Genomic DNA, 19,069 nt, shown 5'->3' with positions numbered 1-19,069 from the left:
CATCGTATCAACCAGGCAATCTTAAAATACATACACGTGGCATTGTACTTCTGTGGTTCGGCAGTGAATCCACTGTTCGTGCTTCTTGTCAAAAATAAAGGTAGCTGTTTACTTCCATTTTTCACAAAATTCATCCATTATAGGACTGACTTTCCCTAGAAATTATTAATGTCAAAAGCCATATTATTTTCTCCGACTATGGCTTTCTTTTCAGTAACACCCAATAATTTGCATTTTTACATAGAAAACACATGTATTTACGTATTTTAACTACACTACAATTTTTAAATTCTCTTCTTTTACATGGGAAGAACAAAATTCTCTGCTGCCTTTAATAGAGGCTTCAGTAAATGAGAAAGAAGTGACAGCCCTGGACTAGAGAGGAACTGAATTACAACAGCCAAGGATGAAGCATTTTGTTTAATTCCAGTTTCTTTCAACACCAATTCTCATGGTGCATGAGTTGACTCTGAGTTATGTGTTTTTATTGCACTTAATCACTTCCCTTATCCCTCAAATAGATACCCCTTCCAGGCCTTCTAATTTTAGCCCGCCTGCCTGCTTTCCTTCTTTCCCTCCTTCCTCCCTTCCTTCCTTCCTTCCTTCCTTCCTTCCTCCCTCTTTCCCTCTCTCTCTCTCTGTCTCTCTCTCTCTCTCTCTCTCTCTCACACACACACACACAGTAGTTTTCAAAAGGAGATTCCTTCAAATGAGCTAGCCTATGCTCACACGATTAAATATTAAAAAGAAAAACCCAAGTTGTAATATTTTTGTAAAATAAATTACATGAGCTGCCTTTATTCCTTACAATGTAAATCAGTTTTTAAAAACTGATATTTTTGCAGGCCAAAGTAGTCCCAAATGCTTGTGTGGTGGACTCACATTCTTTCGGATAGATACAGTATTCAAAGCAGAGTAAAATACCTTTCAGCCCACCTAAGTAGAAATTCCTCGCAGCCCAAGAGGTTGCCACAATTCTTTCTCAAAATTAAAGAAGTATGAAAGAGCTCTTCATATTTTGTTCATAGAAATACCTTTAAGTCCTTAAAGCTATACTGTTAGAACTATCTAGTATCTGATTTTATCTAAGCAAGTTAGATAACCAGCATAAACTGACCTATGTAGGGGGCAGAGCAGACTGGCAGAAGAAACTTGCCATCAAGCGTTAGCAAAAGTCATTCGAATACTAATATTTGAGAAAATGACCCTCAAATTTTTTGGTATTTTTCTCCTACCACCTAAAACAAAGACAACCTATTTTCTAGAAGCATTTCCATCATCATCCTTGTTGATGTGGGTATTCAGTACATACTGAGAGATGACTTTAAGTAAAGATGATTTTTAAAAGGTTAGGTTACATATAGTTTGATAGTCTAATTTCCAGGCGGGGGCAGGAAGAAATTTGAATAAAGCTACCCAGTCATGTTTCATTTCTCAACAATATGGGGAAGGTCGTTGTTTCCCCAGCTGGAAGGAAGGCATCTGTAGTAGCTGGGAGCTTGCAGCAGGACTGGATATGGGAACGTGCATATCTGCTTTCCCATGCACCTCCTCACATAGGAAGTATCTCACAATTATCTGTGTCTGTAAAAATTTTGTTCTCAAGAACAAGTAGACCAACATGCTTATATCTGAATCTAGTATATATACAGCGAAGTGCTGTCAATGCTCCTTTTTCAAGAACATACATCTTTGACAATGGAGACTAGCCAATTAAACTTCATTCTCTTTTGAATCCCATAGCACAGTATAATGAAGCTGAATCTAAGATATCACTTACAATGCATTACTGTGGATTTAGTGTCCCCAGAACTACTCAAAATGCTTCAAGAACGCTTTCACTGTCAAATGAAATGCCACCAACTAGGTGTATCTTATCTTAGGGACTAGCCTATTTGTTTGTAGGGAAGGATAAACAAGTTAGTGTTGTATCTTTTGTGGGGAAGAGAGATAGCAAAATCTATACAAGCCAGCTGACTTTGGGAAATGGAGTGAATAAGTAGAAAAAGCAGCTTCCAAAAGCTGTATTAAAGAAACAGCATTTTGATTATATTATTTTTTGCTCAGTTTATGCAGATTAACTGCTTATACTGGTTCAACTCACCAAATTTTTTTGTCTAATTTTCCATGTCACCCTGCCTCTGAATCTAAATGTCAAAGGGCAGGCAAAGGTATTTATTGATATGCCACTTTATCTGCAGACCCCTAATTGACATTCATTATTAAACAGTTGTGTGATTCATAGTAGAAGCATTTAATTAAATTTTAGTGAAATAGTCTTTCTTAGCCAGAGCCAGGAAAATTCTTTCTTCCGGAAATCAAAAGATGATTTCCTGTGACATCAAAATGAATCATTAAGTAACTCTGAACCAAGATAAAATAGTCCACCATTATGGATCCTTTTGAAATACAGGTGTTCCCCTCCTCATTTCAATATCTTTTTGACTTAAAGAGTATTTAATTAAAAGTCTTAGAAAATTAGTGTACTAATATACAATGTAAAATAAAAACAAATAAATAAAAGTATAAACAGGTGATTGAAAATTATATACACTCAATGTGTAGTATCTTGATACAAATGCTAAGACTGCGTTGATTCTGTAAGATCATAAAAGAGAGAGAAAGAAAGCCTTATTAGGGAAACAAACAATTCTCCCTTCTGTTATTCTCTACATTAGCTCATCTATTAATAAGAGAAGGAAAGTAATTCTTTGCCAGTAGGTGGTGCTTTTGTATAAAACATCACTCAGAGATAAACTCATTTCTAATTTTGTAATCTCTATGTATCTTGAACCTGAATTGCATCTTCCAAAAGCCCAGCCCCAAAGTACTCCACTTTCTCCTCTGAAATACATGCCCGTTTTCTCACTGCTTACAGTGACATTTTTAATACTATCTAATTCTCTCCATTGGAAAGTAACGTAATCACATACATGAGTAGGTGGGTTTGCTTTCCTGTTTAAAGTGGGTGTGTCTGTATGGATGATTCTTTACTGTGACTCTCCTCCGTAAAAGAGATATCTGTTCCCTCTTGACAATATGGACAAGTAACACTGACTCTAGCCGTGGATGTCAGTGCACTCAGAATGTAAGAACAGTACAAGCATCTTAAAATTGATGTCAGCAATATGACTATGGTTTATCCTGATCAAAGTCATTGTGATTGCTAGCTACACCTAAGAGCTTAATGCTTTTCCCTCCAGAACTTCCAAGTATCTAAATTCTCCCACACCTTGGAAGAAGGGCAAGTTATTGCTATCCTGGAATTAAATGAGGATTAAGGGTTATAAACCCAGTAAAATCACACTAGATCCTTTTTTACAACAACCTTTCCTTAGGCAAATCCAGATTCATCAACTAATGACAATGATAAATTAGAGGAGTGGTCTTAGTATCCCAGCAGGGAGAGACTAGCTATAATAATATTGAGGTAATTATGGGGGAAAAAACAGTATTTTCATCCCATGTAACTGAGAAAGGATGAAGAAAGTCAAATTCTTTCTCAGTTTTAGTGGGATAGGAAGTCTTAAGTGTTTTTAAGCCAATACTTAAAATTTCCTTCCCCATCTTTCCCGATCCTAAGCTTTTCACCAGAAACGGTTATAGGTAGCATTTTATGGACTCTATTTATTTGAAATTTGAACTCTCTTCACTTTCTCTGAAGACTGTGGAACTTAATATGCATATTAAATTCAGGGAAACATTTATATCCATAATAAGCCCTCTACAATCATTTTCAAACACAGGCATTAGTAAATCAAAGAAGTCTAATTCAGAACCTAAACCCTGTATTGTTAAGCCCTATTGTTAAATCTTGGATTACATTTTGGAACTAGCCTAGGGAGAAATTCCATGGACATAGAAAATGCTTTTTCCAGCGTGTCTTGTTAAAAATCTTCCTGAACCGGTAACCTGTACATTTAGGGAGGCTGTGAGAGACTAGAGGTATGATTCATGAGGCCTGGACTAGTTAAATGCTGGAATTATTACGGGGCAAATCAACAAAAGCATCCCAATTGCTCTAAGAAGGCGACGCCCCCAGGTGCTTTCAAACACGCTCTCCTCTGGGCATGCTCTGTTGTCGATGCAAATCTTTAAGCTGATGTTTTAATGTAATTGTGAGTTCCTGGGGGCTCCAGGCCTCCTCCATCTGTAACTGGGTTTCCTTTCCTCCTACAGAGCTTGCACTAGCACTCATTTATCTCAGAGTTCAAATCTCTCCCTGCCTTCTACTCAAAGCCTCAACATCAAGTCAGAACCTGTTTCTCCTCCTAGAGACCGTACCACCACCCCTTCGAGATACCCACAACACACGCGCCACGAGGCGGGGAGATCTCCTGTTGACAGCTTGAGCAGCTGTAGCAGTTCGTACGATGGCAGCGACCGAGAGGATCACCGGAACGAATTCCACTCCCCCATTGGACTCACCAGACCTTCGCCGGACGAAAGGGAAAGTCCCTCAGTCAAGCGCATGCGACTCTCTGAAGGATGGGCAACATGATCAGATTATTACTTAATAGTTTTTTTTTTTTCTTGCAGTGTGTGTGTGTGCTATACCTTAATGGGGAAGGGGGGTCGATATGCATTATATGTGCTGTGTGTGGAAAAAAAAAAGTCAGGTACTCTGTTTTGTAAAAGTACTTTTAAATTGCCTCAGTGATACAGTATAAAGATAAACAGAAATGCTGAGATAAGCTTAGCACTTGAGTTGTACAACAGAACACTTGTACAAAATAGATTTTAAGGCTAACTTCTTTTCACTGTTGTGCTCCTTTGCAAAATGTATGTTACAATAGATAGTGTCATGTTGCAGGTTCAACGTTATTTACATGTAAATAGACAAAAGGAAACATTTGCCAAAAGCGGCAGATCTTTACTGAAAGAGAGAGCAGCTGTTATGCAACATATAGAAAAGTGTATAGATGTCTTGGACAGACCCGGCAAAGGGTGGCCACGGTTAAATGTTAGGAACACATCAGGTCACCTAACACCCACCCCGAGATCGCTCACAAACCTGCAGGCACATCCTTGGTGTATGGCACTCATGAGAAAGGATCGACGACCATTAAAAGAGGACCATACCTATTTTTAAAAATGTGGAGTTTGAGGGCTAACGTATTTAATTAAATAAATAAATAAATCTGGGTCTGCATCTCTTATTAAATAAAAATATAAAAATATGTACATTACATTTTGCTTATTTTCATATAAAAGGTAAGACAGAGTTTGCAAAGCATTTGTGGCTTTTTGTAGTTTACCTAAGCCAAAATGTGTTTTTTTCCCCCTTGATAGCTTCGCTAATATTTTAAACAGTCCTGTAAAAAAACCAAAAAGGACTTTTTGTATAGAAAGCACTACCCTAAGCCATGAAGAACTCCATGCTTTGCTAACCAAGATAACTGTTTTCTCTTTGTAGAAGTTTTGTTTTTGAAATGTGTATTTCTAATTATATAAAATATTAAGAATCTTTTAAAAAATCTGTGAAATTAACATGCTTGTGTATAGCTTTCTAATATATATAATATTATGGTAATAGCAGAAGTTTTGTTATCTTAATAGCGGGAGGGGGGTATATTTGTGCAGTTGCACATTTGAGTAACTATTTTCTTTCTGTTTTCTTTTACTCTGCATACATTTTATAAGTTCAAGGTCAGCTGTCAAAAGGATAACCTGTGGGATTAGAACATATCACATTGCAACACCCTAAATTGTTTTTAACCCATTAGCAATCAATTGGGTCAACTGACATCCATTGTATATACTAATTAGTTTCTTTCATGCTATTTTTTTTTGTTTTTGTTTTTGCATTTTTATCAAATGCAGGGCCCCTTTCTGATCTCACCATTTCACCAAGCATCTTGGAATTCAGTAAGTGCATACCCTAAACTTGCCCATATCCTAAATGATATGGTTGGTTTTCAGCCTAGAATTTGATAACGCTTTTAAGAAATATGCCCAGAAGAGAGAGCTGTGTTGGGGCACATGTCCCGCCAATATAGCCCTAGAAACAAGTGATATGGAGTTTACTCTATGCATGAGTTATAAATTCCCACAGAAGAAAAATGTGAAAGACTGGGTGCTAGATAAGAAGGAAGCAGGTAAAGGGATAGTTGCTTCGTCATCCGTTTTTAATTATTTTACCTGACCCTTAACAATCTTGTCAGCAATATAGGACTGTTGAACAATCCCAGTGTGTCAGGACCCCCAAATGTCACTTCTGCATAAAGCATGTATGTCATCTATTTTTTCTTCAATAAAGAGATTTAATAGCCATTTCAAGAAATCCCATTAAAGAACCTCTCTATGTCCCTTTTTTTTTAATTTTCAAAAAATAATGATGACTCTTGTCTAATATTCGTCTATAAGGGATTAATTTTCAGACCCTTTAAAAAGTGAGTGCCATAAAAGAAAGTTGATATATCTTGTTTAAAAGAGATTTCAGTCTAGGAATGATTTTCTCTTGGAATGTGAAGATCTGTCGATTCATCTCCAGTCATACACATTGACATACACAGCAAAGAAGATAGACAGTAAGATTGACACTGCTATATCAGGTGTAGGACATTTCTTATCCAGTTTTTTCTTTTTCTTGCATAGTTGCTATGTGTTTCTCATTGCAAAAGGCTGCCGCTGGGTGGCAAAAGCCAAGAGACCTTACTAACTAGGCTATATTTTTCTTAACTTGATCTGAAATCCACAATTAGACCACAATGCACCTTTGTTTCTATCCATATAGGATGCTAGCCTGCCTTGTACTAACGTTTTATATACTAAATCAAACAAAAAAAATCAATCATTTCATATATCCTACTACTCCAGGTATCCATGGAACATGAAAGAAAAACATTTATGCAGAGGAAAAACAGAAAATCATCCCTGAACGCACACACACACGTACACATCCACACATGGGGGAAAAACAGAAAATTATTTTCCTCGCCATAAATTTGATCCCATTCTTACAACCCATCCTTATAAGTTGATATGTACAAAATATGCAAATGTCACAAATGTTCTTTGTCATTTCAAAACTCTTTATCAATAACTTACCAGTGGGTGGGAAAGGGTCATTATGTGAAAATATGAAAAAATAGCCATATTAATTCTTTACCTGCAATTTGCCTCAGCAAGAAAGAAAAAGTGATTTTCTAACGCTGAAGATAAAGTAAGCTAAAGTACCAGCAGAAGCCCTGGCTATTTATAGCAGTTCTGACAATAGTTTTATAAGAACAGAATCACTTGAACATGGATGCCAGTCATCTCTTGTTCCCACTACTGAATTCATATAAAGTGGTGGCAAGATAGCAAAGGGATAATCTGAGAATTTTTTGAAGATGATTTAATGAGAAGAAGCACAATTTTGATTGTGATGAGTCACTTTCTGTAAACAATCGCTGTCTATCTTTACCCTTATACCTTATCTGTAATTTACCATTTATTGTATTTGCAAAGCTAGTACGGTTTTGGGTTTTTATCATGGTAAATCCTTTGTATTCAGGAGTTTAGGGCAGAGCCCTGAGGGAGTGTTATTTTACATAACCCATCCTAGAGTAACATTTTAGGCAACATTCTTCATTGCAAGTAAAAGAACCATAAGTGGCATTTTACACAGCTTATAAGTATTGTTATATCTAATCCTATTTTAGAAGATTTTTTGGTAATATTCAGCTTAAATACTGGTAAAACTGATGCAATATACGCAAGCTGCACAACCTGTATGCATTGGTGCGTGGAAGGCTGTTCATTTCAACCTTTTTTAAAATTGTGTTTTTTAGTAAAATGGCTTATTTTTTCCCAAAGGTGGAATTTAGCATTTTGTAATGATGAATATAAAAATACCTATCATCCTCAGATCACTTTAAGGTTAACTAAGGTGAAAATTTTAAAAAGTTCCAATACACTTTTTAAAAAAAATGTCTGCCCTCTCACACTTTTATGTATTTATTTTTCTTACATACCCATCTTCTAACTTAGAGATAGCATTTTTTGCCCCCTTTATCCTTGTTTTTGTTTTTTACTCCAGAGAGTAAATGCTTTGTATTTCTTTCTTTAGAAAAAAAAAAGTTTTTTTTTTTTTTTTTAAAGAAGAAGCCGCCACTTGAACCCCCAGTAAATGCTGTTGCCTAAGCATGGCGTACTTCATCTGTTCCCGTTTGTGCCGTCTGCTGTGATGTCATCACTTATATGGCGTTAATTTCCTGCCACTACAGATCTTTTGAAGATGGATGGAATACTGGTGTCTGTTAGAATGCTTCAGACTACAAGATGTAATTAAAGGCTTTTCTTAATACGTTTTAACCAAAGATGTGGAGCAATCCAAGCCACATATCTTCTACATTAAATTTGTCCATTTTGGTTATTTTCATAATCGGGTATTGCATTTTGCCTTCCCTGTTCATACCTCAAATTGATCCATACCTCAGTTTAATTCAGAGAGGTCAGCTAAGAGACGGATTCTGTTGTGGTTTGAATGCATTACCAGTGTTCTCTTGGAGCGAAGCAGCCCTGGGTCACTGTAGGCATAGGACTTGGATTGCTTCAGATGGTTTGCTGTATCATTTTTCTTCTTTTTCTTTTTCTGGGGACTTGTTTCCATTAAATGACAGTAATTAAAATAGCTTGTAAATGAGGGCATACAAGCATTTGCAACAAATATTCAAATAGAGGCTCACAGCGGCATAAGCTGGACTTTGTCGCCACTAGATGACAAGATGTTATAACTAAGTTAAACCACATCTGTGTATCTCAAGGGACTTAATTCAGCTGTCTGTAGTGAATAAAAGTGGGGAATTTTCAAAAGTTTCTCCTGCTGGAAATAAGGTATAATTTGTATTTTGCAGACAATTCAGTAAAGTTACTGGCTTTCTTAGTGATGCAGTGTCTGTGGTGCGTTTTTTTAATTAACGTTTTGCTGTTCAAATTTATTCCACTTTATCGTGTTTTTTTAAAGCAGCTTCTCCCACAAGCACAAGTGAGCTTTCTCGGTTTTCAACTCAAAATACTCAAAAAGAGGGGTATTTGTGTTTTGGGGGGAAGGGAGAGTGTGAATTGTTTCCCTGCTCTTGGGGTGATATATGTATCCAGCCAGTGTGGGAAGTTCAAGGTTCTTATCAAGTGGCTCAACTTTGCTATCAAAACAGTTCCGTGAAGATCTTTGATAACTTGCTTAATTACACAGACTTTTCCAAAACTCATTGTGCAAGATATCCCCATGTTTAATATTTTTTAAACTAAAGTGTGTAAAAAGCACTTCCAGACTTTTTTCTTCATCAGAATAGTCTACTTAACCAAAAGAGGTTGAAAACATAGGCTTCTATCTAAATATTTGGGGAAATTAGTGAATTCATCCATTTTTAGAAACTATAAAATATATCCATTACCAAAATTTAATTACTGATATAATTTCTAAAGGAAATGTCCTTAGAAAGATCAACATAGAGACTAATTTAGGAACTGAAAAGGAAAATAAGGAGGCCCTGGCCAGCCGACTGGAGGACTGGACTTTTGCATTAGCAGTGACTCCTCCTCTGATGAAAAAAAGAATGCCTCCTGCAGAAACGCTGCATGTGGCTTCAGAATAGCAGTGCTTTTCTCTTTGTTCTCTTTATCCATTTTCAGCAAGCATTTATTAAGCAATTATTATGCATATCTCGTGGTAGATTCTAGGATGAATCAAGATGTAGCTCTTGCTATTAATAAATGTATAACCTAATAGGAGATTAAAAGGCTAATAGGAAATAGGAAGTGTTTTCAGAGACATCTGCAAAGTGCTAGAAGGGAACCACTTTGGCCCTCTTTGGAACAGAGCTGAAGCCCCAAGAATAGGCACTTCGTAATCTGCCCAGCAGAAGCAGTCTTTGACTTGTCTTAGGAGATGGGTAGGATGGAGAAAGGCCCAGAGGGATAAGGACAGGGCTGATTTGTGGGCACAAGACCTCTGCAGTCACACGTGGCCCTCCACTTAGCTTCACATTCCGTTGTCACCATCTTGAAAATCTAATCTTTGAGCCTGTGGTTTTTGTTTGTTTGTTTTTGCGGTACGCGGGCCTCTCACTGTTGTGGCCTCTCCCGTTGCGGAGCACAGGCTCTGGACGCGCAGGCTCAGCGGCCTTGGCTCACGGGCCCAGCCGCTCCGCGATCTGCTCAGCCGAGAAACAAAACTTTTAAGTTTCTGGTGAGCGGGTGCAGAGATTCACTTATATTGCAGCCACTCAAGATAAGTCTTCTGCGTAAGTTTCCTTGCTTATTAAACCTGCCACCCACCAATCTGGAGTGGTCTGCCTCTTTCTTTGGTCTCTCCTTACCCTCCGTGTACAGAGGCCGGGAAGCTCCCAAGGCACAAGACTGCAAGAGTTGGTTGGGGTCTGATCATATAACTGCAATTTAAGAAGTCTGGGGTTTAAGGAATTAAGTGAAAGATTACAAGAGATGGAATTGTTAAAGTACAGCAAATGATGAGGTTTATGGTAGGAGTGATGATAGATGAGGAATTGTTTATAGTTTCAAGCTTAAATGGTTAGGATCATAGTAATGTTCAAATTGGATATGGAGAGGTCACTGCTTTGTCAGGAAGGTAATTAATTCAGTTTTCAGCCTGTGGAGGTTGAGTGATATCCAAGAAGAATGTGAGAATTTTGTAAGTAGAGACGAGCTCAGGATACCAGTCAATCTGAAGGTTTTGGATGTTTTGGAAGTTACTAACAGGGAGGAGCCGTGCCTTTGAAAAGCGTGTCAAGGGGAAGAAAGGGCAGAGGGAGAAGGGAGAAGAAGGCTTGGAAGGGAATGTTGCAGAGGGGAGACCTACAGGGGGAAAAGGACAAAGTCAGGAGGGAGCAGTGAGAAGGAAAACCGAAAAGTGCGGTCAAGGCATGGAGAGGTTTCAAGGAAGAGAAAAAAGAAGCGTTCAACAGTGTGCAGTGCTCTATTGGGGTTCCAGAGGACAAAGATCAAAGAAGGGTGATATCTGAGAACTAGTTCAACAAAATGGTGTGGGAGAGAGGAGAGACCACAGAAGTCCGTCTAAGAGATGTTGTGAAATTTCAGGCAGCGAGTATGAACTAATCTTTTACAAAGTTTGTGATTAAAAGAAGAGAGCGAGGTGGGGGTGGGGGGCTTCCCTGGTGGCGCAGTGGTTGAGAGCCTGCCTGCCGATGCAGGCGACACGGGTTCATGCCCCGGTCTGGGAAGATCCCACATGCCGCGGAGCGGCTGGGCCCGTGAGCCATGGCTGTTGAGCCTGCGCGTCCGGAGCCTGTGCTCCACAACGGGAGAGGCCACAACAGTGAGAGGCCCGCGTACCGAATAAAAAACAAAAAAAAAGAAGAAAGCGGCCACAAAGGGAAAGGTTGTTAAAAGGCCGGGTAGAATTTGAACGTGTTTATGAGCTAGGGGAGACCTAAGGGGGCAGAACACAGACATGAACCATCCTAACCAAAGCCTAGAGGATTACACTTTGTGCTCCCTAAGTCCAATTTGGATGTGGTTATTTTATTTCAATGATGTTTGGGAGTCTGGATTAAATAGAGTTATTGAATTTGATAAAGGCAAACCACCCAGAACAGGGCATCTTCAGTTTTCATTTTGTGAACCAAGTCCTTTTTCCATTTTGTTTGCATATTTTACGGCATTTTTCCTACACATTCTCCTTACAGACAGACTTCTAAGCAAGATCCAGTGATGAAAGTGGAAAGTCAAGTTCACTTCCCCGCTGTGTGTCTCCCTTGAATTCCCACTCTCTCTATTTCCAGAGAGCAAATGTCTCCATCAGCCAAAATGAAGCTATTCCTTTAACCTCTCCTCTTCTAGGTACAGCCTCTTTCCTGGGGGACTTTTGCCTGAGAGTTATAGTTAGGAAAACTGGTAGGAAAATGTTCATAGTTTCTGGCCCTAAAGTGGTTTCTGGGTTTAGCAGCAACCTTGCCAGATCATCGGCTCCATCACACCCCCAATCTTGACCAGCTCCCACTTGAGGAAGAGCCTCCAGCCCCAAAGCACCCATCTCTAGCAGCCAACCTCTGCTCTAGGCCAAATAGACATGATAATCCCCTTTGAATCTGGTAACTGGTACAAGGGCCAGGCTGAAAGGGAGGAAACATGAGCTACCAGTGGGGCAATTCCGCACTAAACTGAAAGTTGTCAAGAAAGCACTTTCCCCGAACTCTCCACAGCCAGAAATGCGAGGTCCAAGTCGGTTCCCTTGCCCCACCTTCCTCTCCACAAAGACAGCACCAGGGCCTGGAGGTTGCAATGGCCAGGCAACCTGAGGAAAAAGAAATGGCAGCTGGTGCCTGAGTGAGGGCGAGACCCATTGTAATGGACGTTGAGTAGCTTCTCTGTGATGGGGTTGACTTTCATTTTCTTATTTTGCCTGCTCAGTGACCCTGGATGCAGTTTTTCCAGAGGTCATCTAGTCTCCTGGTTGAGAATCAGACCAGCTTTGCTCCTCACAAGCTAAGTAGCATTTCATTTGTCAAGTTATTTATTCTCTCTAAGCACCAATTTTCTCATTTATGACTAACTCACGGGGTTGCTCCGAGGCCCAGTTAAGACCTTCATAGGTGTTAATCAGTGAATAGATCCTCACTCGCCCGAAAAGTTACTCAAAATACATGCTACCATACTCTGTAAAATAACAGTAAGAAGAAGTCAACAAAATTCAGATTTCTCCCGTGATGATGACAATGTGCTCTTTTGTTTCTTGGGAATATCACATCCTCTCCCCAAAGACGATTTGGTACGCCCCTTTGCTGAGGACCAAAGCACACACTCTACCTATGGAGAAAGCAGTGCTTTGCAGGTATTCATCCCCAAACTTCCTGCTAGTGGTGCCAAATATATCAACACACAGAGACTTTTCTACAAGTAATTGTTACAGAAAGAGAATTACCTACTTCAAGCATTTATTCCATGAATATTCCATATGGTACACTTGTTTCTCTTTACAAGAGCGTCTGCTTGGAAATGCAAACCTGTTTGTATGCAAAAGTTTGTATGTGTAGCATTTATGATTAAAATATTGGGAAGGTGCCCGTCCATAAAGGAGTGTTTAAATAAATTGTGGTACATCAACACATTGAATACAGTTATATGATCAGGCCACCCAAGATGGCTGTTCTCTTGCTCTGTACATCTCCTGCTGAAGCAGTCCCTGCTTCACCTACACCCGGCTCACCTGACATCAGTGAGTCAAGAAGGAAGATCATTCCCTCTTAACCATAGAGCCTAATCAGTAAATGCCTACGCACTTGCTCCCGGCCCCAGCCAGTGATTGTTCTAATCTTTAGATCCAAACATCTTCACCTTGACAGCTTATCAAAGGGGTGGTGAGGGGCCTGCCCCTCTGCTAGTTTCCCTGGTAACCGATGAGTCCACCTGACATCAATTCCCCCTATAACTGGTAACCTCCTCCCTCCCTTCCGGAGCGAAGACTGCCCCATGTCCTGCCCGCCTGTGTGCCGCACGCGCGGTGGGGTGTTGCTCCAGGACCTTGCTTCAGACATGTAGGGTCCCCCATCGTTAAACCACTGATTGCTCTTCGCTGACTCTGGGCTCTTTCCTAGGTCTTGTGGCTGGGCAACTACAGAGCTTGCAGGCCTGCGTGGTCCAGCCCAACAGCAGTAGCTCAAAAGAAACATAAAACAAACAAAACTTCTATGTACTGATATGGAAATTTTCCAGAATATATTGTTAGATTCAAAAAAGCAATCATAGAACAGTATATGGTATGCTGATTCCAGAGAAAAATGGGAGACGTAAAGAATCAATGCTCTTATATTTGCAAAAAGAAATACTGGAAGTATATACAAGGAAAACAGCAAAGTAGTTTCAAAGTGACGGCCGTTTGGGGGAAGGGGTGAGCAGGGTGGAAGCCAGACTTGACAACACAGACTTTTTAATATTGTTTTCATGTTTGAACTGTAGGATGTGTTACTTATATTCAAAAAGAGAAAGGTTTTAGTTTAGAAAAAAACTCTTTCCAAACAAAAATAAGTGTCACACAGTGGATTTACAGAAAGCTCTCTGCTGACTGAAGAGGCCCTTGGAAAACTCCAGTGCATTTTCAATTTCAATTTTCAAAACCTCAGGACAGGTGAGCTTGCCTTGAGGCTTCTCCAGGTGCAGAAGCTTTCAACTGTCACCTTCAGCTGACCGGGAGGAAGCCTTAAGATTAGGAGTTTGCTTCTCTGTTGACTACACTAGCCGAACCAAAAGCCTTACTAAAGCAACAAGCTTCCCATAATTAAATCACAAATGTTATTTCCTAAGAATATTTGGGTTTTCTTTGCCATTTTCCCAGCCGCTTACCTGCATTTCTTTTTGACGGACTTCAGAATTCATCCCATAAGATTTAATTTTTTCTGCCTAATCAAGGATCTGTTTATCCGATTGAGCCATCTAATTTTAAGACTGCAAAGTCGAGGGATCCTGACTGGATTTCTGTTGAACTTACAGCTGCCTGGCTCATGGTCATTGCAAGCTGCTCCCACAAGTGGCCAACACAACTCAACAGTATTAGAACACAGAAAACATGTCACCCTTGCTAACCTCTCTGTCCATACCATCAGCTGAAATGACATGGAGAGTATACCACTTTCTGGTACTTCCTAATTCATCAGCTAAGCTACCAAGTACAAGTTGGAAGGCTAAAAATAATCTAACTTTTCCACCCCACTTTCCTGTCCTCCAAATTAAATATCTTGGTTTACGTTCTTCGCATGCACAAAGTTTTACCTTTAAAACATGTTAAAGAAATTATTTGGCCAAATCAAAAAACGTATTCTCTACCACAGAGTTCTACTAAGATAAAAGGATAATACTTTTCAGCACCTCTCCTCCTAAGCTCTCCGTTAGTGCTTGTATTTTTCCTTTGAGTTCATTTATTAAGAAAAAAACTCAGAAAAATGGTTTATTTTTCCTCAGTCGGGCATCCTCTCCAGGATCCTTTTTAAAGGTACTGACAACAATACGAGAGCATATACAACAGCCCTTGAGAGCTCAACTACTTTGCTAAAGGCTAGTTTTCTTCCTGCCTTTAATAATGCATTTTGTGAAATCTGAGAATAGAAGAGAAAGCTACTGTGAAATATAGAATCAAGAAATATGAGACAGGATGCATTGAACTTCTGTATTTAGAAAATTATACACAACTAGTTATTATATAAACCAGAATGTAACCGAAGTTGGTGCTAATTGTGATAATAATTATTTAAACATCACTCATTAAAATGTAAGCAAGGATTATATTGAATGAAAGACATTGAGCACAAAAGAGGTCATACTGTATAATTCTATTTATATGCAGACCAAGAACAGACAGAACTCATCTATGGTAATAGAAATCAGAGCAGTGGTTGACTGTGGGTAGGGGGACTGACTGGAAGGGGGGCACAAAGGGACTTTCTGGGGTGATTGGGACACTGTCAAAATTCACTTAATTGCACATTTAAAGTCTGTGTTTTCACTCCATGTAAATTTTACCTCAATTTAAAAAATGATTATGTGAAAAGAAATCTCATATTCAGATTTTATACACGAAGTATTGATAGTAGTGGGAGCTCTCACTCCATGGTGCTTCCTGTTGAGGTGTAGTAAGGCCTCCGTCAATATAGAAAATCATACTTCATCCAGCCTCGATTCAAATCAAGGTAAGCTGCCCAAAATTATTCTTTCTCTTGCATACCTTGAACCTACTTTCCCACAATATTCGTTGACAAATATTAACAATGTTCATAGATAAAGGGAGGTAAACTTCAATTCGGTCATGATCAAATGATCACAAATGCTAAAATTGAAGAGATAAATTAATATGATTATATTGAGACTGATGTAATATAACAATGCACATCAAATAAATTGACTGCTTCAAGGATGGAGGCATTATGTAATCCAGAATATTAAATGACTGTTTTGCTATCGAGGGTTCCTATACCATATTCTTACCAAGTTTTGCTAAATATAACGTTGAACCTCAGAAAATAAAAGAATAAGAAAGCTAGAATAAAGACACAGACCTACTAGAGAATGGACTTGAGGATATAGGGAGGGGGAAGAGTAAGCTGTGACAAAGTGAGAGAGTGGCATGGACATATATACACTACCAAACGTAAAATAGATAGCTAGTGGGAACCAGCCGCATAGCACAGGGAGATCGGCTCTGTGCTTTGTGACCACCTAGAGGGGTGGGATAGGGAGGGTGGGAGGGAGATGCAAGAGGGAGGGGATATGGGGATGTATGTGTATGTATAGCTGATTCACTTTGTTATAAAGCAGAAACTAACACACAACTGTAAAGCAATTATACTCCAATAAAGATGTTTTAAAAAAAAAGTAAAAAAAAAAGAAAGCTAGAATGTTTAATCTTCTGTCTCTAAACCATCAAAAAAGAGACTTCATTTGTTTTTCTCCTGGGAAAACTATTTGAAGCTGCAATATGTGTAGAACCCAAAGTGATAGTCAGTGCAACCAGTAATATTAAACCACTTTCCTATAAAATTGACCATGCATCTACCCATCCCTCGAGGGTTAAATACAGGAAAACACAAATGAAAGTAAAAGGCCCAGGTGCATTTTGAGGTGCCCTTAGTGAAATTAAGTGCAAGGCCTATCTGCTTAAGTACTCTGGAGCTACCAGTGGGAGGACATTGCGTTCTTCTCTTAATTAGTAAGAAAAAAAGATCCCAAACCATAAAAACATAAAATATTTTTCAAGAAGTATTGGGACTTTGTTTTTGTGCATTTAATCAAATACATGTATATAACCGATTAACATTTGGTACTTACACACACACATGCCTGCACATACACACACATATGCACATACATAAATAATGTGTATATAGTTCATGAACACGAACCAGATTGATACAATAAAACAGCAGATGGGCTTCCCTGGTGGTGCAGTGGTTGAGAGTCCACCTGCCGATGCAGGGGACGCAGGTTCGTGCCCCGGTCCGGGAAGATCCCACATGCCACGGAGCGGCTGGGCCCGTGAGCCATGGCCGCTGAGCCTGCACGTCCGGAGCGTGTGCTCCGCAACGGGAGATGCCACAACAGTGAGAGTCCCGCGTACCGCAAAAAAAAAAACAAAAAACCCCAACAAACTAACAACATTGTAAACAAACTATACTCCAATAAAAATTTAAAAAAGAAAGAAAGAAAAGAAAGGAAGGAAATCCTCATTCTACAAAGTAGGTATTTGGGCCTAAAGTATAAGGTCACTAACTCCTCTATTTTTCCTGGGTAACATCAAAGAGTGATTCTCGTATTACCTCCCAGTGTTTCTTCACACTGAAGAAAAGGATGTAAAGATACACATGTGTTAAAAAGGTGAGCAGGCAAGGAAGTGTCCCACAGAAATACAAAACCACCAACACTCATTTTATTATAAACTATCATATAGATTTAAATAGTCTCCAGTCTTGGTCTAGTGCTATTTTATTATGTAATAAGTAATATCTTAAGTCCTTAGGAATAAGATATAATTTATTATGGATTAAGAAACGTCTTAAATCCTTATGGTCTCACTTACGGCGTTGTGGACATTGGTAAAGCAGCAGCACGATAGTGTCAAAAGATTACAAACGTTGAAGCAAGTGAATCTGAATACCCTCTTGGTCAACTATGAGCTGCGGGGAAATTTGTTTAACGTATCTGGGTCGTTGCCTCATCTGTAAATAGAAATAATAAGATTTACATTTAGAGATATTGTAAGGATTTGAACCATTTTGAAAATTTAGGATTCTACTCTGACCATTCCCGGGTATGATACTTCTTTCTTTTTCCTGACAGTGACCGTAAGCCGACCTAACCAATACGTATTCCAGGTGGCAAGCTAGCCAAAACAGGGCTTCATCAGTTCTGTTCACTGTGGCATCCTAAGCAGCTAGAATGGTACCTGGCATAGAATTAGCTTTCAACAAATATTTATTGAATTAAGAAATATATGGTATGAGTAATATAAAGTATTACATAACTTTTGAGTTCTTTCAGTTGGTTAAAAATAGCTTAATACGCTGATACATTCGGATCTAGTTTATTCATTTTTATTTCTAATACTATATTCCTAGTGAGAATAAACCATAGTTTTTCATTTCTTCTATTGATGGACAGATAGTTTGCATGTAATAACATGGAAAAAATCTAAACATAATTTTTTGAAAAAAAGCAAATTTTTAGATATAAGTATGTAGTAGAAGAATTTTTTTAATGCACAGGAGAAACACATACTAACTTCTGGATAGTGGTTATCTCTGGAAAGAAAGAATAGAAAAGGGATTAGAAGGTTGAGGGATAGCTAATTTATAATGTTTTATTTCTTTTCTTTTTTTATAATTTATTTATTTATTTTTGGGTGTGTTGGATCTTCATTTCTGTGCGAGGGCTTTCTCTAGTTGTGGCAAGTGGGGGCCACTCTTCATCGCGGTGCGCGGACCTCTCACTGTCACGGCCTCTCTTGTTGCGGAGCACAGGCTCCAGACACGCAGGCTCAGTAGTTGTGGCTCACGGGCCTAGTCGCTCTGCAGCATGTGGGATCTTCCCAGACCAGGGATCAAACGCATGTCCCCTGCATTGGCAGGCAGATTCTCAACTATGGCACCACCAGAGAAGCCCTATTTCTTTTCTTAAAAAAGAGAGACTAAGCAAAAAATAAGATTTTTCAGAGACTTCCCTGGTGGCACAGTGGTTAAGAAACTGCCTGCCAATGCAGGAGACAGATCCCACATGCCGCGGAGCAGCTAAGCCCATGCTCTACAACTACTGAGCCTGCGCTCTAGAGCCTGCGCGCCACAACTACTGAAGCCCGCATGCCACAACTACTGAAGCCCGCACGCCTAGAGCCCGTGCTCCACTACAAGAGAAAAATAAATCAAATAAAAATAAATTTATATATTTAAAAAATCTTTCAGGGCTTCCCTGGTGGCGCAGTGGTTGAGAGTCTGCCTGCCAATGCAGGGGACATGGGTTCAAGCCCTGGTCTGGGAGGATCCCACATGCCGCGGAGCGACTAGGCCCGTGAACCACAACCACTGAGCCTGCGCGTCTGGAGCCTGTGCTCCACAACAAGAGAGGC

General features: G+C 39.4%; 1 protein-coding gene across 13 annotated transcripts in view; it reads left to right on the top strand.

The window, feature by feature from the left end:
- The window catches only part of MEF2C (myocyte enhancer factor 2C), a 169,640-nt gene extending 160,767 nt beyond the window's left edge, over positions 1 to 8,873 (top strand). For 11 of the 13 annotated variants that reach the window (XM_067731203.1, XM_067731206.1, XM_067731201.1 and 8 more), the window contains one exon: positions 4,180 to 8,873. In XM_067731203.1, coding sequence (XP_067587304.1) covers positions 4,180 to 4,501 — 322 coding nt within the window. In that variant the 3' untranslated portion in view covers positions 4,502 to 8,873. The remainder of the gene's footprint in view (positions 1 to 4,179) is intronic. The other 2 variants (XM_067731205.1, XM_067731204.1) reach the window with 1 other exon arrangement.
- The last annotated feature ends 10,196 nt before the right edge of the window (positions 8,874 to 19,069 follow it).

This window comes from Pseudorca crassidens, chromosome 3 (assembly GCF_039906515.1).
Source record: "Pseudorca crassidens isolate mPseCra1 chromosome 3, mPseCra1.hap1, whole genome shotgun sequence".
NCBI lineage: Eukaryota > Metazoa > Chordata > Mammalia > Artiodactyla > Delphinidae > Pseudorca > Pseudorca crassidens.
Note: the sequence above shows the minus strand (reverse complement) of the source record. Positions and strands in the feature narration are given on the sequence as shown.